Source organism: Neoarius graeffei, chromosome 9 (assembly GCF_027579695.1).
Source record: "Neoarius graeffei isolate fNeoGra1 chromosome 9, fNeoGra1.pri, whole genome shotgun sequence".
NCBI classification, from domain to species: Eukaryota; Metazoa; Chordata; class Actinopteri; order Siluriformes; family Ariidae; genus Neoarius; species Neoarius graeffei.
Genome location: NC_083577.1, coordinates 38,994,622 through 39,019,757, shown reverse-complemented (window position 1 = coordinate 39,019,757; position 25,136 = coordinate 38,994,622). Strand labels below are relative to the sequence as shown.

General features: G+C 41.9%; 1 protein-coding gene across 4 annotated transcripts in view; it reads left to right on the top strand.

The window, feature by feature from the left end:
- Positions 1–25,136, top strand: part of LOC132891658 (MORC family CW-type zinc finger protein 3-like) — a 105,102-nt gene that overhangs the window by 26,006 nt on the left and 53,960 nt on the right. For all 4 annotated transcript variants that reach the window (XM_060929453.1, XM_060929452.1, XM_060929451.1 and 1 more), the window contains exons 7-8: positions 20,367–20,495; positions 20,615–20,734. In XM_060929453.1, the coding sequence (XP_060785436.1) occupies positions 20,367–20,495; positions 20,615–20,734 (249 nt within the window). The remainder of the gene's footprint in view (positions 1–20,366; positions 20,496–20,614; positions 20,735–25,136) is intronic.

Below are 25,136 nucleotides of genomic sequence, written 5' to 3'. Positions count from 1 at the left end.
TAATGTAGCGGTAACAACTTTAAGAAAGCTATAACGGTAACCAAGTCCAAAATGGATGAAGCTTTCTTAATAATTTCAAACCAATTTCAACAAACTTTCACAACAAAATTCTTGAACTCTTGGCAGTGGCTACAATGCAGCATGAGGAAAAAAATATATATAATTATATATAGTAGTCTAGGCAAGTGCCTTTGCGCACTCACCGGACAGTCCAGCAGACCTGGATTAACTTTATTAGTAATCTTGGTGGTAGTAGTGTCATTCCTGTTGTGGCGGTTGTCTAGTTTCCAAAAGGGCAGCGGCTTCGGTTGGTGTATTGAACTCATGCTTGGCACCGTTGATGTTCACCCGGAGTTTAACAGGGAAGAGTAGACTGAAGCATAACCTAGCTTTTTTCAACTGGGCTTTTATCGGGGTGAAGGCGGCTCGCTTTGTTGCTACCTCTGCACTGTAGTCTCCAAAGATGTGGACCTCCGACCCCTTGTAATCCAGGGAGTCCCTCTCCCGGGCAAGCTGCATTATTTGTTGCTTCATCTGGAAGTGATGTATGCATGCTATGAAGGGACGTGGTGCGCCCTCTTGTCTTCTCCGGATGGCTAGTCTATGTGCTCTATTAACGACCATGGGACGGGGGAAGGCGCCAGCCCCGAATATTTCTTGCAGACAGGATTCGATAAAAGAGGTGGGTTTTGCCCCTTGTTCTCCTTCTGGTATGCCCGTAATACATATGTTGCATCTTCTGGATCTATTCTCGAGGTCCTCTAGTTTTAGCTTTAGGTGTTCGTTCTCCTTTGAAAGATAGCCAACAGTGGATTCCAGTGTAGTTATTTTGTCCTGAAAGTCATTCATTGAAGTCTCGATGCACTGGATTGCCTGGCCGTGTTTAGCGATATTTGCATGGTTGGAAGAAATTTGTGCTGTCAGATCTGTAATAATTCGCTCTTCCATGCCTGCAAGTAGTTTCTGTATGTTGACTAGAGACACAGGGCTGCTGTCTCCATCATCATTGCTAGTCAAGTTCAATGCTAGCTCACTACTTTCACCTTCAGGTTTTTTGCCTTGTTGTTTGCCCGATTTTACCATATTTGCAGTAAATATAGCAGGTATCAAGTTAGAAACCTGTACGGGCGGCTCCATGAATCCAAAAGCACTGATTTAGTCTGAAAATGTCAAATAAATGTTGAATGCAGGCAGAGCTGTTCCAAGTAGCTGCTTAACTGCCATTTTCTCTCCCAGCTCTCTGCACACACTTTTTTTTATAAGGGGGCATGTGACCGTGCCTGACAATTCACCAATCACATTCCAACTCATGCTTAAAAGTAATTATAATATGATACACCTGTCATCAATTAAATGATTCTCAATAACTCCAAATAATAGATCAGCTGTTTTCTATCTGATTTTCTTGACCTTTTTTGGTTTTATCTGCCTGCTGAAGATAGGATTCACAAAGAGCTTACAAAGCAGCTAGAGGATCTGATTGTGAAAAGATACTGATTAGGAGAGGAGTATAAAAGAATTTCCAAAACATTAACTGTATCATGAAACACTGTGAATATATTATCAACAAGTGGAGAAAATGGGGCACCACAGTGACATTACCAAGAACAGGATGTCCTGTCCAAACTCAGGGAGGCTGCCAAAATTCCCTCAACAACACTGAAGGAGCTAGAGAAGCATCTGGAAAATACTGGTCACTCCCTGCATGTGCCTGTCTGTGGGGTAGGGTGGCTAGATGATCCTCCCTCACTCACTCACTCACTCACTCACTCACTCACTCACTCACTCAATCAATGCCCAAATATGTTCTGCACTGTAAAAAATGATTTGTTGTTTTAATTTAAAAAAGTTAGTGCAAGGGTTGCCTTAAGGGCTGCCTTAAAATTTTGAGTTCACTGAAATTAATATAGTAAGTTCACAACAATTTAACTTACTATGTGAATTCCAGTGAACTCAAAATTTTAAGGCAGCCCTTGCACTAACTTTTTTAAGTTAAAACAACAAATTTTTTTTTACAGTGTGGTCTAATTCGGACAAGGTAGAACTTTTAGGGATTAATTCTATGAATGAATGAATGAATGAATGAATGAATGAATGAATTTATTTATTTCGAACATGTATAAAAATGTATGTAACTATTTGTACATACAAAAGAAAGAAAATGAAGTGACAAAAAAGAATAAATAAAATAACAAAGAGCTAAGACATTACAATACACCGCACATTGTTCGAAAAAGGAGTGGGAAGAAGTACAATACTTTTTTTAATTTCCCACCCCTTTTTAACTACCCCGAAATCCAAACTACATTAATACACCAATAAAAATTATACCATATATACACTTCATGATTATCCATATAAATATATAATTACAAAAATAAATATATACTACATACCATATATATATATATATATACATACACACACACATAGTATATATATATACACACACATATATACATATATACACACACACACACAGACACACATACATACACACACACACACTTCATAAATATCTATATAAATGTTTAGTTACAAAATTAAATATATACTTCATTCCATATATATACTTCATAAATATCTATATAAATATATAATTACAAAAATATATATATACTTTATACCATATATACACTTCATAAATATCTATATAAATATATAATTACAAAAATAAATATCTACTACATACCTATCCCTGTAAATATGAAGATATCTATCCCCATAAATAAATATATACCATATACTAAGTTAGTTCTAATATAACAATCCACCCTATTCTATTTATCCCTCATCATCCTCCGTTAACATACTTCCTCTTCAATATACTTATTTAAAAATATTTTTTGTACCTTTTTTTAAACAGATTTATATTTGCACTTTGTTTTATTTCTGTCTCCAGTCTGTTCCATAAAGTCACCCCACAGCTCGATACGCACATGCTTTTCATATTTGTTCGAACCTTTGGTTTTTTAAAATTTAGGTCTCCCCTTAGATTATATCCCCCCTCTCTCTCACTAAACATTCCTTGTATATTTTTCGGCAATAGATTATTTCTTGGTTTGTACATTATTTGTGCTGTTCTGAATTTGACCAGATCCATAAATTTCAACATGTGTGATTTTATGAATAGTGAGTTTGTATGTTCTCTGTATCCTGTTTTGTTTATTGTCCTTATTGCTCTTTTCTGTATTGTACATATCAGCTGCAGAGTGGTTTTGTAGGTGTTTCCCCAGACTTCGACACAATAAGTCAGATATGGCAAAAATAATGAGTAATATAGAGTATGCAAAGATTTACAATCAAGAATATCTTTTGTTTTCCACAGAATTGCTGAGCACTTTGCCAGTTTTGCTCATACATATCCTACATGAGGTTTCCAGCAGACTTTAGGATCCAAAATCACACCAAGAAATTTAATTTCCTGTACCATTTCTATCTTAGTATTGTCTATTATCAGTTCTACATTACAATCTATTTTGTGTCTCCCAAACAACATCATCTTTGTTTTGCTTAGATTTAATGATAATTTATTTTTGTCAAACCATAGTTTTAGTTTATTTATTTCAGTTGTGATTATCTCTAAAGTCTGCTGCAAATTCTCACCGGAACAAAAAATATTGGTGTCATCTGCAAACAGAACAAATTTCAGTACTTGCGAAACTGTACATATGTCATTGATATATATTATGAATAATTTCGGACCTAATATTGACCCCTGTGGTACCCCGCATGTAATGTTCATGAAATCAGATTTATGGTCACCCATCTGCACAAACTGTTGCCTGTTTCTTAGATAGCTCGACAGCCAACTCCACCCAACTCCCCTAACACCACACTTTTCTAGTTTACTTAATAATATACTATGATCAATAATATCAAATGCTTTTTTTAGGTCCACAAATACTCCAATTGCTATTTTTTTATTGTCTATACATTTTGTGATTTCCTCTATTAGTTCCATTAGTGCCATCGATGTTGATCTGTCCGTTCTGAATCCATATTGACTGTCCATAAGGAGGTTGTGTTTTTCAATGAATTTGTCCAATCTATCTGAAAAAAGTTTTTCGAGTATTTTGGAGAATTGGGGGAGTAAAGAAACAGGCCTGTAGTTTGTGAAATGGTGTCTATCTCCATTTTTAAACAATGGTATCGCTTTTGCAATTTTCATTTTGTCTGGAAATGTACCTGATTGAAAAGATAAATTGCAGATGTGGGTGAGTGGTTTCACAATTCCCTCAATAACTGTCTTTACTGTTAACATGTCTATATCATTCCAGTCTGTAGAGGTTTTGTTTTTACATTTTCTTACAATTTGGATAATTTCTTCCTCATCAGTTGCAGTTAGAAAAATTGTACTTGGATTTCTGTCCCCCATATCTTCTATGTCCCCACATTGTGTTGTCTCGGGTTCCTTTATTTTTGCCGCTAAATCTGGTCCCACATTTACAAAGAATTGATTAAAACCATTCACCACATCCTCCATAATATTTATGGTCTTATCATTTTCAGTGTAATACTCCGGGTAATTTGTAGTTTTGGATCCATTTCTCACAATACCATTTAGTACAGTCCATATACCTTTAATATTGTTTTTATTTTTCTCCACTAATTTATTATAATAGTCTTTCTTACATATCCTTATAATATTAGTTAATTTATTTTTATATTTTTTATATTTTTCCTCTGCCTCTATAGTTCGATGCTTTAAGAATTGTCTGTATAATATATTTTTCTTTTTGCAGGCATTTTGTAGCCCCTTGGTGACCCACGGACTATTTGTATATTTATGTATATTACTGTATTTCTTTATAGGACAATTTTTATTATATAGTTCATTGAATATTATTAAAAATTCCTCATATGCTTTATCAACATCTTTTCCTTTATAAACTACATTCCAGTCCTGTATTATTAAATCATTTTTTAGTGCAATCATGGTTTCTTCAGTTTTCACTCTTATATATTTATAATTTTTAGTATCCTTTTTCTTGCTATAATTACAGTAATATACATTAAAAATAGGTAGGTGGTCACTGATGTCTGTTAATAGTAGTCCACTCTCTATATTATTTTCCAGGATATTAGTAAATATATTATCTATTAAATTCTAAATTTAGATTAATTCTTAAAGATGTCTTGTGGAAAAACAAGAAAGCTTATTAGCTACCAAACCCTACCCATGGTGAAGCATGGTGGTGGCAGGATCATGTTTCTCTTCCACTGGGATCAGAGCTGTAACCAAAATAGAGGGACTCATTGATAGTTCCAAATACTAATCTTTTCTGGCACAAAACATACAAACAAAAAACAACCCTGCAGGCCTCTGCTAGACAACTTAAGATAAAGAAAGTCACCTTCCACCCAATAATGACCCAAAGGACAAATCAAAGTCAACAAGTGAATATCCTCAGAACAACTTGATGGACATTTTGCAGTAGCCCAGTCAGACCCCAGATCTAGATCCAATCAAAAATCTGTGGAATGACTTGAAGAGGGCTGTGCACAAAAAAAGAAGAAAAAACTCCACAATTTGATAGATCAGAAACAGTTTTGGATGGAACAGTGGAATAAAATTGCCAGATCAAGTTGGTAGACTTTTACCCAAAAAGACTGAGTGCTGTATCACAAGCAAAAGGTGCTTTAACAAAGTATTAGTTTAGGGGTGTGCATACCAGTGGTGATTGCTTTAAGATTACACAGGAAGCCTGGCTTCCCCTAAAATTTCATTAAAATGTAGCAATAAAATGTTTACCAAAGTGTCCATTATTTGTTAATCTTGCTGTCATTCAATATTATCGCAAATCAAATGATCAAATATCTTCCTGAAATATGACACTTCGTTCATTAAACTAAAACTCTTTTCTGGTGAAGAGCACATCTCCTTTGAAGCCCCTGTCACAGTGCTAACAGAGACCCAGTAAAGCTGATGCATCAATTAGTGTCTGTTAGGTGTTTGCGTACTTAATGTTTAATGGGAAGAAAGATAAAGGCTCATTGGACAGCAAGCTTTTAAGGCATCATTTTAAGTCCCAACCGGATGCACAGCTTCAAAGGGAGTGAATGGAGTGTGGGCAAGTATATTTTGTTCACTAAAAACAAACAAAAAAACCTCAACCTTTATGTATTGGACAATGCACCCTTCATTTGTCCTGCCTGGACGCACAGTTTCTGATTATGATGATCAGTAGACCTCTCAAAGGGATGGTGTTCTGATTTTTTTTCCCCTGCCTAACGTTTTCATACCTGTAGTTTAAATTTATAACCATATTCTCTTATTTTGCCCGACCTTGAGAGAATATCCTACCAAGTAAATCTGTGCTTCTCTTTGTGTTGTACTCCATTATTATAGATAAGACACACCATAAACCAGAGTTTTGTCAGAACCACTTTTGTCAAAGAACATTATTGACATTGCAATATTTGCAGCAAGTTGTATTTGGCAGGAGCTCTGTTCTGGGACCTTCCTACCCTTCCATGTGCATTATGTGGGAGAGCACACCTCCCTGCCCTACCATGTGCCTACATGGAAAGGCTAAAGCAGGGAGAACTGCAGCACCCCCCCCCCCCCCCCCCATAGGGTACAGAGCAGGCATCAATAAAAACAGATGACATTGATTAAGGTTGGAATATGGGACCTCCCTGCCCTTCTGCGTGCCTATGTGGAAAGCCTTGAGGCAGGGAGAGCACCTCCCTGCCCTTCCATCTGCCTGCGTGGAACGGCTAAAGCAGGGAGGGTGGCAGCAGCGGAAATGGCATGGATTAAATGACCTTCCTGCTCTTCCACATTCCTACATGGAAAGCCTTGGGGCAGGGAGAGCACCTCCCTGCCCTTCCATGTGCCTGCATGGAATGGCTAAAGCAGGAAGGGTGGCCAAATGCAATGATTAGATGACTGGGTCAACACCTCTCCAAAATTGTAGGTCATGGGGGTATGCAGTAATTATCATCTATCAGAAAGTGGTCCAAGGAAGGATAGTAAGCGAACTACAGAAGAGCACCTGAAGAAATTAATGCTGGCTATAACAGAAAGTGTTCGAGCACACAGTGCATCACATCTTGCTTGTATGGGCTGAGGAACTGTACATTGGTCAGGGTACTCATGCTGACTCATTTCCACCAAGGGAAGTGCCTACAATAGACATGTGAGCATCAGAACTGAACAATGGAGCAATGGAAGAAGGTGGCCTGGACTGGGTTGTGAGCTGGCATCAATGATACAAAAAGTACATTGATTAGAGTCAGACAGCATGAAAGGGGAAGAGTTGGAGTGGAGGTGTGTTGCAAAAAAGCTTGCAGAGGAAGCAGCAAAGGTAGGCAGGATAAAGCAGCTTAAATAAGGTGCTCTCTGAGAGATTTGCCAATAGAATGCATAGAAGGGAATCAGCTGAGCTGACAGCTGACATGGGCTGGCTTGAGATCAGCTGCAGTGCTGGGATTGAGGGCTGAGCTTGACTTTGTGGCCTGCCAGAACTACGCTACGCTCGATTTTATGGTCAGGTTAGGAGAAATATTCTTTACTTCTTTTATTCACATATTTGATACACTTAGAAAATGGCTCTGGATACTTAGTTTTGTGACAATATCCTCTTTGCAGCTAGAGGTTGCATGCTTGGATACCACATAGCAACACCATATTGAAGAGTAAGCTTTCAGGTAAACAAAACCCATGACAAAGGTCAAGCACATCTTGTCAAGAGCAAAAGTTTCAGCAGTTTATAACGCTTAACATCTTTCCTTTTCTAGAAGAAGTGTCAAAGTAGTTTACGAAATTTAGTTTAGGCTCATTTTTACAGGAAAAAATTTTTATCGTGAAGGTATTGACATTTAATGGAAAACATCTGGATCTTCATGGGCAAACATGGTGACTTCGCAAAGTATGTACACCAAAATAACCTTGTAAAAGCACTTATTTTAATTCTAACAGCTCAAAGCAGTTCCATAATAAGTTTCCAAGGTATATAGTTGTTTTTGTAAGGTTTGACTACATCTTGAAGATATAAATGGACAATTTACTGCGATACTACATACTTCTTACAGCACATTGATGGCTTTATACTGAAGTTGTTGTACTTAATACTTCTCTGTTTCACATTAAAAAATACTGTTGAAGAAAGATCAAGAACATTTTCCAGCCTAGGAGCCATCACCCACCTTTGCTGATATCTACAATACATGGCGTGGTTTTCTTCATTGAATGGTAGCTTACTTTAGCAGCATCTGTCAAATAGGTCACTGCCGAAAAAGAGAAAAAATGGTGGTTTTAGTTCAGAGCAAGGTGATAATTTAGGATATAGCTCAAAAATACCTTTTATGTCCTGCAAAATAAAGCTTCAGCCATGAACTTGTATGCTTTTGTTGTACTTGTGCACCCAGAGTTGTCTTTTGCGTATTTCCCATTGTCATCAAATGTTAAAGTAGGAAAACGAGAGATGCCTTGCATATCTCAATCAACTGGGTCTAGCAATTCAAAAAGAAATATCTTATTAAGTTTATATCCTTTACAAAGCTGTAATACAACTTGATGCACTGTAATAAGTACGTGCTATCATCACAGTAAATTGTTTGTTCTTATCTTTAAGATGTAGTCAAACCTTACAAAAACATCGACATACCTTGAAAACTTTTATTATGGAGCTGCTTTGAGCTGTTAGAATTAAAATAAGTACTTTTTACAAGGTTTTTTTGGTGTACATACCTTACGAAATCACCATGTTTGGCCGCGAAAATCCAAACGCTGTCCGTTAAAATTCAATGCCTTCATGATAAAATAATGTTTTCCTGTCAAAATGAGCCTAAACTAAACTTAGAAAACTACTTTGACAATTCTTCTTGAAAAGAAAATATTTTAAGCGCTATAAACTGCCAAAACTTTTGTTCTTGACCAGACATGCTTGACCTTTTGTCAAGGGTTTTGTTTACTTGAAAGCTTACTCTTCAATATGGCAGTGCTATGTGGTATCCAAGCATGTGGCCTCTAGCTGCAAAGAGGATATTACCTTGATAATTTTAGGGCCGCAGTTTTCATGAATAGTTTTGCACTCAAAAATTGTAAAGTTGTTTTTTATTGGTAAATCTCAAAAGGTGTTGATAATTATGGAATGTCTATAATTGTAGCCACCACTCTAGTGGCCTTTTTTTTCAGTGGCATGGTAGCCAGTAGTCTCGAACTTATTTATCTTTTTCTTGAAAACTTAACCAATGAATGAAACCAAGGTCAAATGGTTCTTCTTCTGAAAGGAGTAGTGTGTGTGTGTGTGTGTGTGTGTGTAAAACATTCGCAAGCTCTTGAACTTTCTTGTCAGACTTATTTGATAAGGAATGGCGTTATTTGCGCGCCATTTGGTTGCTGAGGCTGTGTACATGTGACTAGATAAAAGGTGGGAACCGATTGGCTAACCCTTCTTATACCGTTCAATCGTTTAGCATGTATTAAATTATAGCATATCATGTGGTTGTTAGGACTAGGACTGTTTTGGCCTCTAGAGGCCGCTGTTATTTCCTTTTCATGTCGTGTTTATTTTGGCCTCTAGAGGCCGCCACTGTTCCTGTGTTTTGTGTTTGTGTTAATTGCCTAATTATCTTCACCTGTGTCCTTAATTAGTTTGTCTATTTATACCCCTGAGTTCAGTCCTCTTGTCACGGAGTCTTTGTGCTGTTATGTTTATCTCCAGTTTCCTTTGTACTGTGTTTTTGATCTTCTTAGCTTTTGAATTTTTGCACTTTGCTTTTCTTTTGGATTTACTCTTTGGTTTTTTTTGTCTTTTGTTTTGCCCTGTATATAGTGTATATAGTTTAAATAAACCATTTGATTCTTTTTCTACTTCCGCCTCATGCCTCTGCATTTGAGTCATCCCCCTGGTGGCCTAGTGGGGGTTTGCTGGATTATCACACCAACGAACCAGGTTCGAATCCCAGCAAAACCCTAACAGAAAGACTCCGTCATGACCGACTCAGCAGAGGCTGCTTCAACTGTCTACCCGGCCAACCTTCAGGGAATTACGGCAGCTTTGACACGCTTCGGAGCAACCATGGACGCTCATGGACGTACGCTCACCAGCCAACGTGAGGCCCTTGCTCGCCACGAGGAACTGCTTCAGCAAATCGGGAAAACCCTGGCACAGCTGACATCTCTGCCTGCATCTCCTGATCCAGCTCCCGCTCCTTCTCCTGTGCCTCCTGCCATGCTGCCTTCTTCACCTTGCGAACCCAGCCTTCCTGCACCACAGAGGTACGACGGCAAGCACAGTGAGTGCCGAGAGTTCCTTACCCAGTGTCAACTCACCTTTGAGCTTCAGCCTACCACCTACACTACGGATCGCCGCAAGATTGCCTTTGTGATCACCTTATTAGCTGGTAAGGCGCGAGCCTGGGCTACTGCTATCTGGCAAAGACAGGGACCCGAGTGCCTTGATTTCCAGCTGTTCTCTGAAGAGATGCTTCGGGTCTTCGATCAGGCGGACATCAGGACGCAGCCCGAAAGCTCATGTCCATCCGGCAAGGAGGAAGCGTCGCAGATTACGCCATCTCGTTCCGAATGCTCGCAGCAGTAAGTGGATGGAACGAGACTGCCCTGGTGTCAGCCTTCCACCATGGTCTGTCTGACCCCATCAAGGATGGTCTGGCCTCTATTGGATGCCCAAGTGACCTTGAAAACCTCATCTCACATGCTATTCGTCTGGACAACAGGATGAGAGAACGCCACCAAGCCTTGAGCCCCCCCAGCCTCCCTACCTCTACCTGGAGACCGTCTACCTCCTTCAGTGACTGTCCAGAACCCATGCAAGTGGGTCGTACTCGCCTCTCCGCATCTGAGAGGGAGCGCAGAAGGAGGGACAGGTGCTGCATCTACTGTGGCAAGCCTGGTCACTTCCAAGCATCATGTCCCGAACTCTTGGGAAAAGGACCGCCCCGTCCAGCCGAGGGAGGGTTGTGATGGGGCCTACCCTCTCTCCCGGACTCCCTGGCCAAGGAATCTACATCCCGGTCTCCATCTCCTGGGGTGAGTCTGTCCACTCTTGTCAAGCTTTGTTAGACTCAGGGGCGGCTGGGAACTTTATGGATATTCACTTCGCCCAAACTATCAATGTTCCGACTGCACCTCTTGAAGTCCCACTGTCTGTGTCTGCCCTCGATGGCCAAGCGTTAGGTGATGGAAGAGTCACCCAAGTTACTTCTCCAGTTTTCCTCCAGTCTCAAGGTCACAAGGAAGAAATATCCCTGCACCTGATTCCTTCACCTGAGTTCCCAGTTATTCTAGGCCTTCCTTGGCTTACTCGCCACAACCCTCGCATAGACTGGGTAACAAGCCAGGTTGTGGAATGGGGCCCTGCATGCCATGCCTCTTGTCTGCTCTCTAGCTCTCCTGTGTCTCCTGCCGAGCCCCCTGATCTCACCGAGTTATCTCAAGTTCCCACAGAGTACTGGGATCTCAAGGAGGTATTCAGCAAGAGCAGGGCCGCCGTTCTTCCTCCGCACCGGGCCTACGACTGTGCCATCGACTTGCTCCCTGGGACTACCCCTCCTCGTGGCAGACTGTTTTCACTCTCTCAGCCAGAACGCAAGGCCATGGAGGAATACCTCAAAGATGCCCTGGTCTCTGGGTTCATTCGACCCTCCACCTCACCTGCTGGTGCCGGCTTCTTCTTTGTCGGCAAGAAGGATGGGGGGCTCCGACCATGTATTGACTACAGGGGCCTGAACAAGATCACTGTGCGCAACCGATATCCCCTTCCACTGATGTCCACTGCTTTCAACCTGCTCCAAGGCGCCACCGTCTTCACCAAGTTGGACCTACGGAACGCATACCACCTCATCCGTATCCGACAGGGAGATGAGTGGAAGACTGCCTTTAACACCCCGTCTGGGCACTATGAATACCAGGTGATGCCCTTCGGACTCACCAACGCACCAGCTGTTTTTCAGGCCCTAATCAACGACGTCTTAAGGGACATGATTAACCTATACGTTTTTGTCTACCTCGACGACATCCTTATCTTCTCCAAGACCGTGCAGGAGCACCGCCACCATGTCCACCAGGTTCTCCAGAGGCTGCTACAGAACAATCTGTTCGCCAAGGCCCAGAAATGCGAATTTCATGTTCCCGAGGTCTCCTTTCTGGGATTTATTGTACGGACAGGCCAACTCCAAATGGACCCTGCCAAGACCCTGGCCGTCCGGGATTGGCCTACTCCCAAGTCCGTTAAGGAGGTTCAGCGGTTCTTAGGATTCGCTAACTTCTACCGCAAGTTCATCAGGAACTTCAGTTCTGTGGCAGCACCCATGTCAGACCTCACCAAAGGGACAGGTGGATCTTATGGCTGGTCTCCTCAGGCAGAAAAGGCGTTCAAAGACCTCAAGGACCGCTTCTGCACGGCACCCATTCTGGTTCTCCCGGACACCTCCCAACCATTCATCGTGGAGGTGGACGCCTCGGACAGTGGTGTCGGCGCGGTGCTCTCTCAACGTTCGGAAGGAAAGCTGCACCCCTGCGCTTACTTCTCCCACCGCCTGAGTCCTGCTGAGTCCCGGTACGATGTGGGGGATCGAGAACTGCTAGCGGTCAAACTGGCCCTTGAGGAGTGGAGGCACTGGCTGGAGGGAGCACAACATCCATTCCTGGTTTGGACTGACCACAAGAACCTGGAGTACCTCCAGCAAGCCAAGAGACTGAACCCTCGACAGGCTAGGTGGGCCCTGTTTTTCAGTCGGTTTGACTTCACCCTCTCATACCGCCCCGGCTCCAAGAACACCAAACCTGACGCACTGTCCAGACTGTTCTCTGCCACTAACAGGGAGAATGAAGTCGGGCCTATTATCCCTGTGTCCCGGATTGTGGCCCCTGTCCGCTGGGGTATTGAGGAGGCTGTCCGACGAGCCCAACGCCAGGACCCCGGTCCTGGGACGGGGCCACCAGGCCTCTTGTACGTCCCACATCAAGCCCGGGCCAAGGTTCTCCAGTGGGGTCACTCTTCCCCTCTCACCGCCCACCCGGGAGCTCGGAGGACCCTGGACTTCCTGAAAAGACGCTTCTGGTGGCCTAACATGGAGAAGGAAGTAAGGTCATTTGTCCTGTCCTGTGAGGTTTGCACCAGAACCAAGAACCCACGACAGCGTCCCCAGGGTCTCCTGCATCCTCTGACCATTCCCCGGCGTCCCTGGTCCCACGTGGCAGTCGACTTTATCACGGGTCTCCCTGAGTCACAAGGTAACACGGTCATTTTGGTCTTAGTTGACAGATTCTCCAAGGCCTGCCGCTTCATACCACTGTGCAAACTCCCCTCTGCTCTTGAAACTGCGAAACTTTTGTTTAATCATGTCTTCCGAGTCTTTGGTCTTCCACAGGACATCGTCTCAGACCGAGGGCCCCAGTTCTCCTCCCGAGTGTGGCACGGGTTCTGCAAGGTCATCGGAGCCACTGCCAGCCTCTCCTCTGGGTTTCACCCACAGTCCAATGGTCAGACAGAGAGGCTCAACCAGGACCTGGAAACCACCCTGCGAGGCCTGGCTATGGATAACCCGACATCGTGGAGCACCTGGCTGCCATGGGCGGAGTACGCCCACAACACCCTGCAGTCATCGGCCACCAAGCTGTCGCCATTCCAGTGCCAATTCGGGTTCCAGCCACCTCTGTTCCCGGACCAGGAGGAGGACGCGGGGGTGCCCTCGGTCAACCAATATGTGAGACGGTGTCGCAAGACCTGGAGCATGGTCAGGAAGACCCTCATACAGACCTCCAGAACCAACCAGACTCAGGCCAACCGCCATAGGAGACCTGCACACGCTTTCCGCCCTGGGCAGCGTGTTTGGCTGTCCACTAAGGACCTTCCACTGCGGGTGGAGAACCGCAAGCTTGCTCCTCGCTACATTGGCCCCTTCAAGGTGGTGCGCAGGGTGAACCCTGTCTCCTACCGGCTCCAGTTGCCCCGGACTCTGAGGATCAACCCCACTTTCCATGTTTCCCTGTTACGGCCCGTACTGACGTCTACGTATGCCCCTGCCCCTAGGAACCCCCCACCCCCCCGCATCTTCCAGGGGCAGACTGTGTTCACTGTGAATCGCCTGCTTGACTCCCGCCGGGTCCGCGGCGGGTTGCAATATCTGGTGGACTGGGAGGGCTATGGTCCTGAGGAGCGCTGCTGGGTTCCTGCTCGGGATGTCCTTGATAAAGAACTATGTCGGGACTTCCATTCGGCCCATCCGGATCGCCCTGGGAACGTCAGGAGACGCTCCTAGAGGGGGGGGTCCTGTTAGGACTAGGACTGTTTTGGCCTCTAGAGGCCGCTGTTATTTCCTTTTCATGTCGTGTTTATTTTGGCCTCTAGAGGCCGCCACTGTTCCTGTGTTTTGTGTTTGTGTTAATTGCCTAATTATCTTCACCTGTGTCCTTAATTAGTTTGTCTATTTATACCCCTGAGTTCAGTCCTCTTGTCACGGAGTCTTTGTGCTGTTATGTTTATCTCCAGTTTCCTTTGTACTGTGTTTTTGATCTTCTTAGCTTTTGAATTTTTGCACTTTGCTTTTCTTTTGGATTTACTCTTTGGTTTTTTTTGTCTTTTGTTTTGCCCTGTATATAGTGTATATAGTTTAAATAAACCATTTGATTCTTTTTCTACTTCCGCCTCACGCCTCTGCATTTGAGTCATCCCCCTGGTGGCCTAGTGGGGGTTTGCTGGATTATCACACCAACGAACCAGGTTCGAATCCCAGCAAAACCCTAACAGTGGTTCCCACATGGTAAGATGGCAACCCTATCCTGTATGGTATAGTGTGATGGTGACCACAAAAAAATGAAAGCGAACGCTGTTCAATTTCGGCTTCGCAGAAAAAAATGGTAAGTCTCGCAGAAAATGCCCAGCAGTGTTCTCCCCGGGCGCTTTTAAAGTGGTGCACCACCACGTTATAATTCTGGCCCGCCACCCTTCCCTTGGCCAAAAAACCCCAAACAAACAAAAAAAATAAACAATGTAACATCATTAGTATACACCAAATAAATCAAAGTATTCACTTTATTATAATTTTGTAACTATTTAACACGCAGAAGACCATTAAACAAATGCATACGGGGCTACCTGAAGTAGCCAAAATAACTAGCCAGCAGCTAAATAACTTTGCGGGTGTTTGTAGCGTTATTGTGCAACGGTTATGCTTATGTATCATCTTTTCTGACCATACATAGTTACAGTAATCATATAACAACACACACATTAGTTAAGTTTAGGTCTTTTTTTTTATGTATCTGTGATTGTGTAGGCGAGAGCTGCATTTTCCCACTGCTTCAGTGTTTGTTTACTGCAGGACTTCTGGGCTCCTGGGTCAAAGGACCCGAACTACGGAGGCCGGGGTGGCTTTGTAGTGCCAGTCTTGGGCACATGCACCAGTTCGTGCATGGATTGGAGTGGTTTCACCCAATTAACATTATGTGTACTGTAAAAAATGTATGCATTTATTGTAATTGGGTATTTTATTTATGCATGGAAGTTCATTTATTTTTCACACAGAAAAAAATATAATTAATTCAGGGATGCACAACAGGCTCATCAGTCTCAACTGAAATGTCAAATGAGTCTCACATTGACAAAAATGAAATGTACAGTAAGAATGTGTGTTTTTTTTTGTAAAATGATTTTAACAATGATTTAGCATTTCAATTTATTGGCCTGTTTCACTGTCAAAAAAGCCCAAAGTCTGTCAGCTTCAGGGGGACTTCGTCCCCCTGGCCCCCACCACTTCCTTTTATTTTTGAAAAGTGGAGAACCCTGCCCAGTTTACATTTTAAAAGTTATTGCTATTTTGCATGTTTGTTGTTATACATTCGATTTCTTCGTTCTGCAAGCGTTCATGTTATGTTCTGATTTCCCAAATCTTGATTAGGCTTTGTGGCATACGAACTGTAATTGCCATGAGACCCAGGAATGACTGTTGAATTTCTATTTCAGATGGACCATGGAGAGCTAATGATTGGCTGTTAGAAATTGCGAAATTTGTTTTCGGCCTGGTGGCTTCGCCCCCCGGTTCCCCCACCCGGACATTGCCCTGGACCCACATGGGGGCCTAGGCAGTCCCCATGACCCATGGCCGAATCCGTTACTTTTCACATTTCATCTGTAGTTTTCCATACTCATGAAAACCCTGACATTCATGTACGGGCCCCAGGAATAATGTCCCTGGGGGGCACAACATCCACCCACCCCCTCTCTCAATGCCTTTCATGTTACATTTATCAACACAAACTCCCTACAGATCTTCACTAAACTTGGCACGTACTGTAGGTACAGGAGATAGCCACAATTCGGCAGAACTCAGAAATTCCATATTTGTGCCCAGGGGGTCCCCGGTGAGCCCCTGGGTGGTGGATGTTTGGATTTTTGTTTCTCTTGGGTTAACATAATTTCTCAATGGATGTTCGCCAAATTTGACATGGAAATCTGGGGGCAACCCAGAATTTTGCAAAGCCTAGGCAACGTTGGGTAGCCTGCTAGTTATGAATAAAAGAGCTTCACTATTGAAAGCTGTTTGATTCATAAAATGTCGTGGAAACTGAGTTCAGCTCTGAATCAGAAAAAAACTAAATAGACACAAGGAGTTGCAGTTTTAGGCTTTTATTATGTGATAATAATAAAAGTGTATTATATTATGTAAGTAGCAAACAGCCGTGCTTGTCTGCAGAGATGCCACTGTTTTACTTTTACACAGACACTATATACTTTTCAGCCAGGATCAGTACCATCCTTCATGTAAATAACCAACACCTTTTGGCAGTTTGCCACTTTTGTCTGTATCACTTAGCTCCACCCGAAGGCATGATCTTATGCCTTTAAATGTCTGTTGTTCCTTAAACTCAGTCCAATGATGTGTTCCAACTCCACTGGCTATTTGCCACTGTGTCTGTTTTGCAGGCTCAGCACCAAAGGCGTGGCATACATTCACAACCTATTTTCAGACCTTTGGTGTGTAAAAAAAAAAATGAGTGTAACATATTTTGTCCCATTCAGTGCTCATTACATATTTTCATTTAAATATGTGCATTTGTGTTGTGTTAATCACAAGTGTATGGTACCATATAATTTCACATTGTGCTTTTTTTTTCTACTCATACACTTGAAATGCATGAGGTAATACCAATTGCATATTCAGATGTTCATAGTGCCCATAATTCTTCATGTGGCAGTGATCACACAGTTTAAACACCACCATAAAAACGGTGACATTATCACCACACTATTGAAAAATGTAGTTAAACTAGTAACACTGCTACTTGTAGCAAAGCTACTGCTCAGCCTTGTGAGCTAGTGTGACTCACTGAGGAAATGGGGACTCATTGTTCACTAGGAATTGTGTGGCACACAAACCCTCACTTCACACAAACAAGCAGCTCTGTCTCTCTCACACACACAAAACTATCGCATGTGTGCTACTCAGAGGTGGACAGTAACAAAGTACATTTACTTGAGTACTGTACTTAAGTACACTTTTTGAGTATCTGTACTTTACTTGAGTATTTTTTTTTGGAAACTTATGACTTTAACTTGACTACATTTGAAAGGCAAATATTGTACTTTTGACTCCACTACATTTCTATCAAGGTCCTTGTTACTCGTTACTATGAAGCAATTTTGAAAGAGGATGTTTTTTTCTTTTCTTTTCTAAAACGTGACTGGTTTTTTTGCAGGTGACACCGAGACAGCCTATTAGTAATCACTAGGGTCCCGTCCCGTCCACAGACTGTATAAAATCAAGATAAATGATTTCTCAGCAGCATTATTTGAACACGATCAGTCAATGGCAGAATGGAAGGAGGTGGTTCTTCTGGGGAATGCACACACACCCAAAGCCATACCTTGAACCCATGTTTCAGTTTTCTAAAAGGAATAAAGATTTATTTCGTTTTAAATGTTTGCTTTGTTTGCCAAAAACGAACCACATTACAGCCTACAAAAACTCACCGTCTGACCTGCGGAAGCATATTGAGGGATATAAACGTTTTATTCCAAGAGAAAACTTGCAATGAAGTTGTCTGTGCTTTTACAGTTAGTGATAATGTTGCAATAGCTATGCAGTCTGGTTAGTCAAATTACTTTCTATGGATTTTCCCGCCAAGTTGCCATAGCCTTGTCCACGGCTAACGTTAACACACAGCTAGTTAACTTGGACACTGTTAGTTAGCATGTAAAAACGGAGTTACACTAACATGAATAATGTTAACTTATCTGAAGTCCTTTCAGAAATATGTTTTAGCATAATCTTGCCAAATAAACAGAATGTAGAAATCTTTCTTTTCTAGTAGCATTAGCTACCCAATATGATTTTGAGTTTGAAAAGTTTGCTAGCATGTCAGGTGGAGCTTCACTAACCAGCTAGCTTAATATTAAACCACCATGAGCATGATGGCACAGCATGTGTTTATTTTGTGAATTCACATTTCTGTCTTTGGTAATGGTGTTAGGTTTTGTAAGCGTTGTGGCAATAATACAAGGATGTGTTGACAGAAAATGTACTTTAATACTTAAGTATTTTAAAAGCAAGTACTTCAGTACTTTAACTTAAGTAAAAATTTGACTGTACAACTTTCACTTGTATTGGAGTAACATTTGACCAGTGGGATCTGTACTTTGACTTAAGTAATGAAGTTGGGTACTTTGTCCACCTCTGGTGCTACTGCGCTAAATTCATTCATCACACAGACGGATTTTTTTTTTTTCTGAGCACATCGCACTGTATAGCCTGGAATACTGCAAATATATTGGCATAAAGTTATATTACTTGCATTCATTTCTGAAATTTGTTGTAAACAAGTCTAACTAGCCAGTTGACACTTCCTTCAGCTTTTTGGCATGAAATGGCAGACTGTGCTAATGTTGATCTGGTTTTTGAAAAGACTTTTGATGCTCATACTTCAGGAGAGGAAAATGGGCAAATTTCCCATTTTACTGTGTGCCGGTCAATCCAATGAGTGCTGTAAACAAACCCTTTTTATGAAGCCACAGAGAAGCTACCAGCTGTAGTCAATCATGATCACTAGCAGGAAGTTAAGAGACCTCGGCCTTGGCAAGATAAAAGACGTTTTGGAAGTTTCAGCACCTCTGAATTAATAATCTAAGTGAGTGTATGTAAATTTTTGACCCTGTATATAATTTTGACCCTGTGTCAATTTCAGAAAACCCAAAGAAAATTAACTTGTGCACCAAATTCTAGTGTTTTTTTATTAAAGATGTATGCTGTACATTCTGCCACAGAAAAAGAACAGTTCAAAGAAATTACTGAAAGCCCAAATATTGCCATGACATTCATATCAAAGATGACATTCATGTCACTGTATGTAAGCTTCTGACCACAACTGTGTGTGTGTGTGTGTGAGTAATATATATATATATATATATATATATATATATATATATATATATATATATATATATGAGAGAGAGGATATTACACAGTAGCACGAAGATACTGTATGAAGTTTATTTCTGAATGGTAAATAGATTCGTGAGTGAACCGAACGAATGAAAATATTTTCAACATGAGAAGATAAACTTCATATCTTCGCACCACCGTATAGTGTTCTTTATATTATATAGACACATACAGTACATTAAAAAATACGCAAGTTAATCAAAAGTATTTTAATTTTGAACCGGTTCACCATTTTGACAATGCACATCTAGTCAGCAGTAAAACACGGAGCATGACGTCATCAGATTGAAATATTAAGAAACGTGTCACTCAGATCCACGATGTATTTTGTATGAAAATAATAAAAAGTACACAAATTTATCAAAACAATTAATCAAGTTAATGCTGACACCTTTCTATTTTAGTCAGCATTAACTTTTTCAGCAGTTTGTGCTACATTTAGCTCTTCTGTGGGATTGGACCATATGGGCTAGCTTTTGTGCCTCATGTAAATCAGTGAGCCTTCAACACCTATGACCCTGTCACCAGTTCACCGGTTGTCCTTCCCTGGACCACTTTTGCTTCGTAAGTTGTGGTATTATACAGTAATAACCACCCCATCACCCACCACTGGTATACACACAATCAAAACATTTCTATTTCATCTAAAGTTTGTTAGTCGCTATGTCATGTTAAAGGTAGAAAAAGCTCTAAGATGATTTATTTTAGCTTCTGTGATTTCACCAGATGTGTGTAGACTTTTCATATCCACTGTATATGGTAGCAATACACACATGCATGATTCGATATGCAGGTGAGTGAGAATGTGCTAATGTCTGAAATGAATTGAACTGAGGTTTTGCAGCAGCTTCTCCTCAAATCTGCAGGTGCAGTTTAATTCAGGAGTCAAAGTTACGTTTACCCACTGGTCAGTGCGTTGTCAAGTCTGCTTGTTTATTTTTCTCTTGATTCAGGCATACTGCAGTATCCTGTACCTGAAGCCAAGAATGCAGATCATCCTTCAAGACCTGGAGGTGGAAACCCTTTATTTCCCAGACATTCTAGCAGAGGTTCACATGGACACATACAAGCCTGCTTGTTTTGTATCCTTGTGCCAAATACTAGAGTAACAAAATGTAAAAATATATTTAGTGATGTACGTGAGAGTTTATTAAATTATTCAGAGATTTTAAATGCCATGATCCTTAAGTCTTTTTCTCAGACAAAGGGAACGAAAATCATATTTGGCTACAACACAAAGAGCAAAGAACATTATGGATTGATGATGTACCACAATAACCGCCTCATCAAAGCTTATGAGCGTGTCCCCTGTCAGCGCAAGGTGAGGATCTGTTTGTGTAATTCTTAATTTGTTTTACATTTCTTCAATAATCTGCATGCAGGAAGAGAACATGGAGAAGAAAAGTCTAGCCTGACAATGAGAGAGAGAGAGAGAGACTGTGGGTGGTAAAATCTTGAGGTGTATGTGTTGTATGTAAGGTGCACAGATTTGTATCCTTGTGCCAAATACTAGAGTAATATATTTTTATTAAATAAAAAAATATATTTTTACATTTTGTTACTCTAGTATTTGGCACAAGGATACAAATCTGTGCACCTTACACACAACACACACCTCAGGACTGTGCACCTTACACACAGCACATATACCAAGTCTTTGCACCTTACCTTACCTTGCAATACTTCATAATGTGTAATATTTTATCTTATGTGACTCTCTCGTGCAATAATTTATAATGTGACTGTCTCTGTGCAATACTTTATGTGCAATACCTCACTCCATAATATGAAACACAACACATACACCTCAGACTGTGCACCTTACCCCCCTTACACCCCCCTTTTTCCCCCTTCCTCTGTCTCTCTCGCTTTCTCTCTACACGCTGTTTGCACTGTTATTGGAGATGCTTTAATCTCATTGTACATGTGTATAGTGACAATAAAGGCATTCTATTCTATTCTATAAAAGAGAGCAACTGGACTTGCTTGAAGATTCTTAAAGACGTTTCACCTCTCATCCGAAAGGCTTCTTCAGTTCTGACATATGCTGTGTTCACACTTATACCGGTACGAAAGTGGTATAACTGTATCGATACAAAGTATACCGGTACAGTTTAGTGCATCTGTCCACACTAGTGAGAAATGTTTGTGGTTTTCTTTCACGGTAGTTGAAATGCGCGTGCGTGAAATGTTTCCGTGGTTACCGAGTAACTTCCTTCCGAGAATATATGGCATCCGTTATTTCGAGATCTCGAGAAAACAAAACAATTATTCCGTGATCTTGAGAAAACAAAACAATTATTTCATGATCTCAGCTGGATCACTGTGTCTCCGTCGGTAGAGACGAAGCCAGGCCAGTCTTCTGCGGAGGTGCCGCGGACTAATTTTGAAATTATCCCTTATTAAAAGACTTAATGCAATCTCTCCCTGTGTCAACCCCTGATCAAAATATTGCCTTATTAGGTGATCGATTATTCCAGACATTCTAATGACCAAAGTTGCGTCTATACAGAATGAGAAATAGCCCCAAAGTCAGCATATCACAAGTCTCTTGGCGCACCTGAATGAACCATTTCTCAGCTGTTTACTCGAGATCACGGAAAAATTTTGTTTTCTCGAGATCTCGAAATAACGGTTTTGTTTTCTCGAGATCTTGAATTAGTTGTGTTGTTTTCTTGAGATCCTGAATTAATTATGTCATTATCTCAGGATAACAAGGTGAATTAAAAAAAAGGATTATATGAAGGGCCTCTCTCGGCTTCCGTACGGATGAAACAACGTGTGTGCGCTTTTTGTCAATGTACAGTCTGTATTTCTGGTGGTCATTTATTCAGTCGAATCGTATAAAACGCGCGATGCAGTTGAGAAAGAAACAAATGAATCTCCGTTCTTCACTATTTTATTCAGCGAAGACATTGATTGAGGTGTGTGACTTTGCGCATGCGCATTATATTTGTATCGATACAGAGCCGCTTCATCTGTCCACATTACAGCGAAGCGCTACAGTACCGATACTGTACCGGTACGAAACCTATACATTTGTGGGTTTCGTACCGATACAGTTATACCGCTACAGTACCGGTATAGTTGCTAGTGTGGACAGGTGTTGCGGTACGAAAGGAGTTTTGTATCAGTACAAAATCCCTAGTGTGGACAGGGTATAATAGGGAGTATCAGGTATTTATCCTCTATGGATGAAAAGCAATCCTAAGGTGTCGTTGAGTCATCCTGTTGGTGTGGGTCACTGGGGGCTGGGTGTGAACGACCTCGAGAGTCGTTGGGGTGATCAATGGATTGCTGGTTTTTTCTGTCCTCCTGTGAGTCACTGACTACGTTTACATGCACGTCCAAATCGAGCTGCTGTCGGTAATCGAGCAAAGGGCCCCAGCAGGGGTGCCAGAGAAATCCAATCCTACATGCACAAGTGAAATCGGGCTATTGTGCAAGGTGCATTGTGCACCCGAGCCACACGTGGCGCTACACGCCCCATTGTGTTGGTACACTTCCGGTTGTCGTCATGAAGAAGAGCTTATAGTGTTGCCAGATACTGCTGACGTTTTCCAGCCCAAAACAAGTTCAAATCCGCTAAAATACACTTAAAATCCCCAATCTGGCAACACTAGGCCAGTTCCGTGTTCAAGCTGTTAGGCTTGCTCTAACAGACTATGGCTACAAACTGTCCGGCGCAGACCACTGTTTTGTAAGACAACTTATTTTGCACAATAATATTTTTCTAAAGACCATTTTTTGCTTACAAAAAATATATATTTTTTTGCTTACAATTTAACTTATGTCTTAATAAACACACAAAAAGTTCAGTTGTTTTGTTTTTATTGACATTCTTCAGATGTTGGACATGTATACACACACAAATACAATGACTTGTTTATGTACACAATTCACAGCTATGCAACAGCTGTACAGATGTATTTGGTGATACAGTAAGTGAGCTAAATTTTAACAGTGCAAACAATGCCACAAAAAGAAAAGATTCATGCCGTTGTCATGATTCGTTGTCATGCCGACCGAGGCTGTTGTGTTTCCCGCTTGTGGTCTTGTCACTCGTCACTTCCGGAAGTAGCTCGACAACTAGCTCGATAGGGTATACATGCACAAAGTAGCTCGGCAGAAATCGCATAAACTAGGTCGTGTAGCTTGATTCCGAGAAATCAAGTTCGGTTCAATTTCAGCCGAATTAAGGTGTATACATGGCATTTTGAACTTCGATTTCAGTCGAGCAACGGCAGAAATTCGATTCTCTCTATGTGCATGTAAACGTAGTGACTGACTACGTTTACATGCACATCCAAATCGAGCTGCTGTCGGTAATCGAGCTGAAGGTCCCAGCAGGGGTGCCAGAGAAATCCAATCCTACATGCACACAATGAAATCGGGCTATTGTGTGAGGTGCATTGTGCACCCGAGCCACAGGTGGCGCAACACGCCCCATCGTGTTGGTACACTTCTGGTTGTCGTCATGAAGAAGAGCTATTCAAGAGTGTAAACAAAGTTATCAGTTCCGTGTTCTCCATTGCGCGTTTTTCTCCCGTCCATGAATTTTAATATATTCAACTCCTTAAGCTGAATGAGCATGAACTCTGTCTCCTCATTGCTCCAGAAGTGCACGTTTCTGCTTGCCTGTGGCAGTGGGGGCGTGGTCAAGCGCCGGTCTGTGACAGGAGGGCGGACCCAGGGAAGGTGAGTGGCAGAATTACTACACCTGACGGTAATTAACCTGTGTTTGTGTGTCTTCCCAGTAACCGCGCCCTATTTAAGGAGGCAGAGGGAGAGCAGAGGGGACAGCTCATCCCGGGACTAGAACACAGCGTGCGCGCTGTGTTTTTCTCTCAAGAATAAAAGTAGGCTGTTAAACTGAAAAGTCTGACAATAAAAAGCCTATTAGTACCAGAAGCTTTGTCCTGCCGTCCTCTGTGCTCCACCCACACTTCAGAGAGCTCTACATCCACATTTTCTCTTCTTCGTTTGTTCCTCCTATCCTCTTCTGCTGCTCGCTACTACTGTTGTCATGCCGACCGAGGCTGTTGTGTTTCCCGCTTGTGGTCTCGTCACTCGTCACTTCCGGAAGTAGCTCGACTACTAGCTCGATAGGGTATACATGCACAAAGTAGCGCGGCAGAAATCGCATAAACTAGGTCGTGTAGCTCGATTCCGAGAAATCAAGTTCGGTTCAATTTCAGCCGAATTAAGGTGTATACATGGCATTTTGAACTTCGATTTCAGTTGAGCAACGGCAGAAATTCGATTCTCTCTATGTGCATGTAAACATAGTGACTGAAAACAGCTGGGTTTTGGTGTGCATTCAGTTGTCTGGGAAGTGTGCCAAGGACTGCATTGTAGGTGGCTGATAAATGATGTCTTAGACCACCACCTCTGTTCAGTGATGGCCGTTCCAGGTTGACAAAAATGGCTTCTTTAACTCCTCCCTCATACCAACGATCCTCTCTGGCTAAAATGCGTACATTGCAATCCTGAAATGAGTGTCCTTTGTTGTTAAGATGAAGATAGACAGCAGAGTCCTGGCCTGAGGAACTGGCTCTCCTGTGTTGAGCCATGCGCCTGTGAAGTGGTTGTTTTGTTTCTCCAATATACGAGTCCGTGCATTCCTCACTGCACTGAATTGCATCCACTACGTTGTCCTGTTTGTGTCTGGCTATTCTGTCCTTAGGGTGGGCCAGTTTCTGCTTCAGGGTGTTACAGGGTCT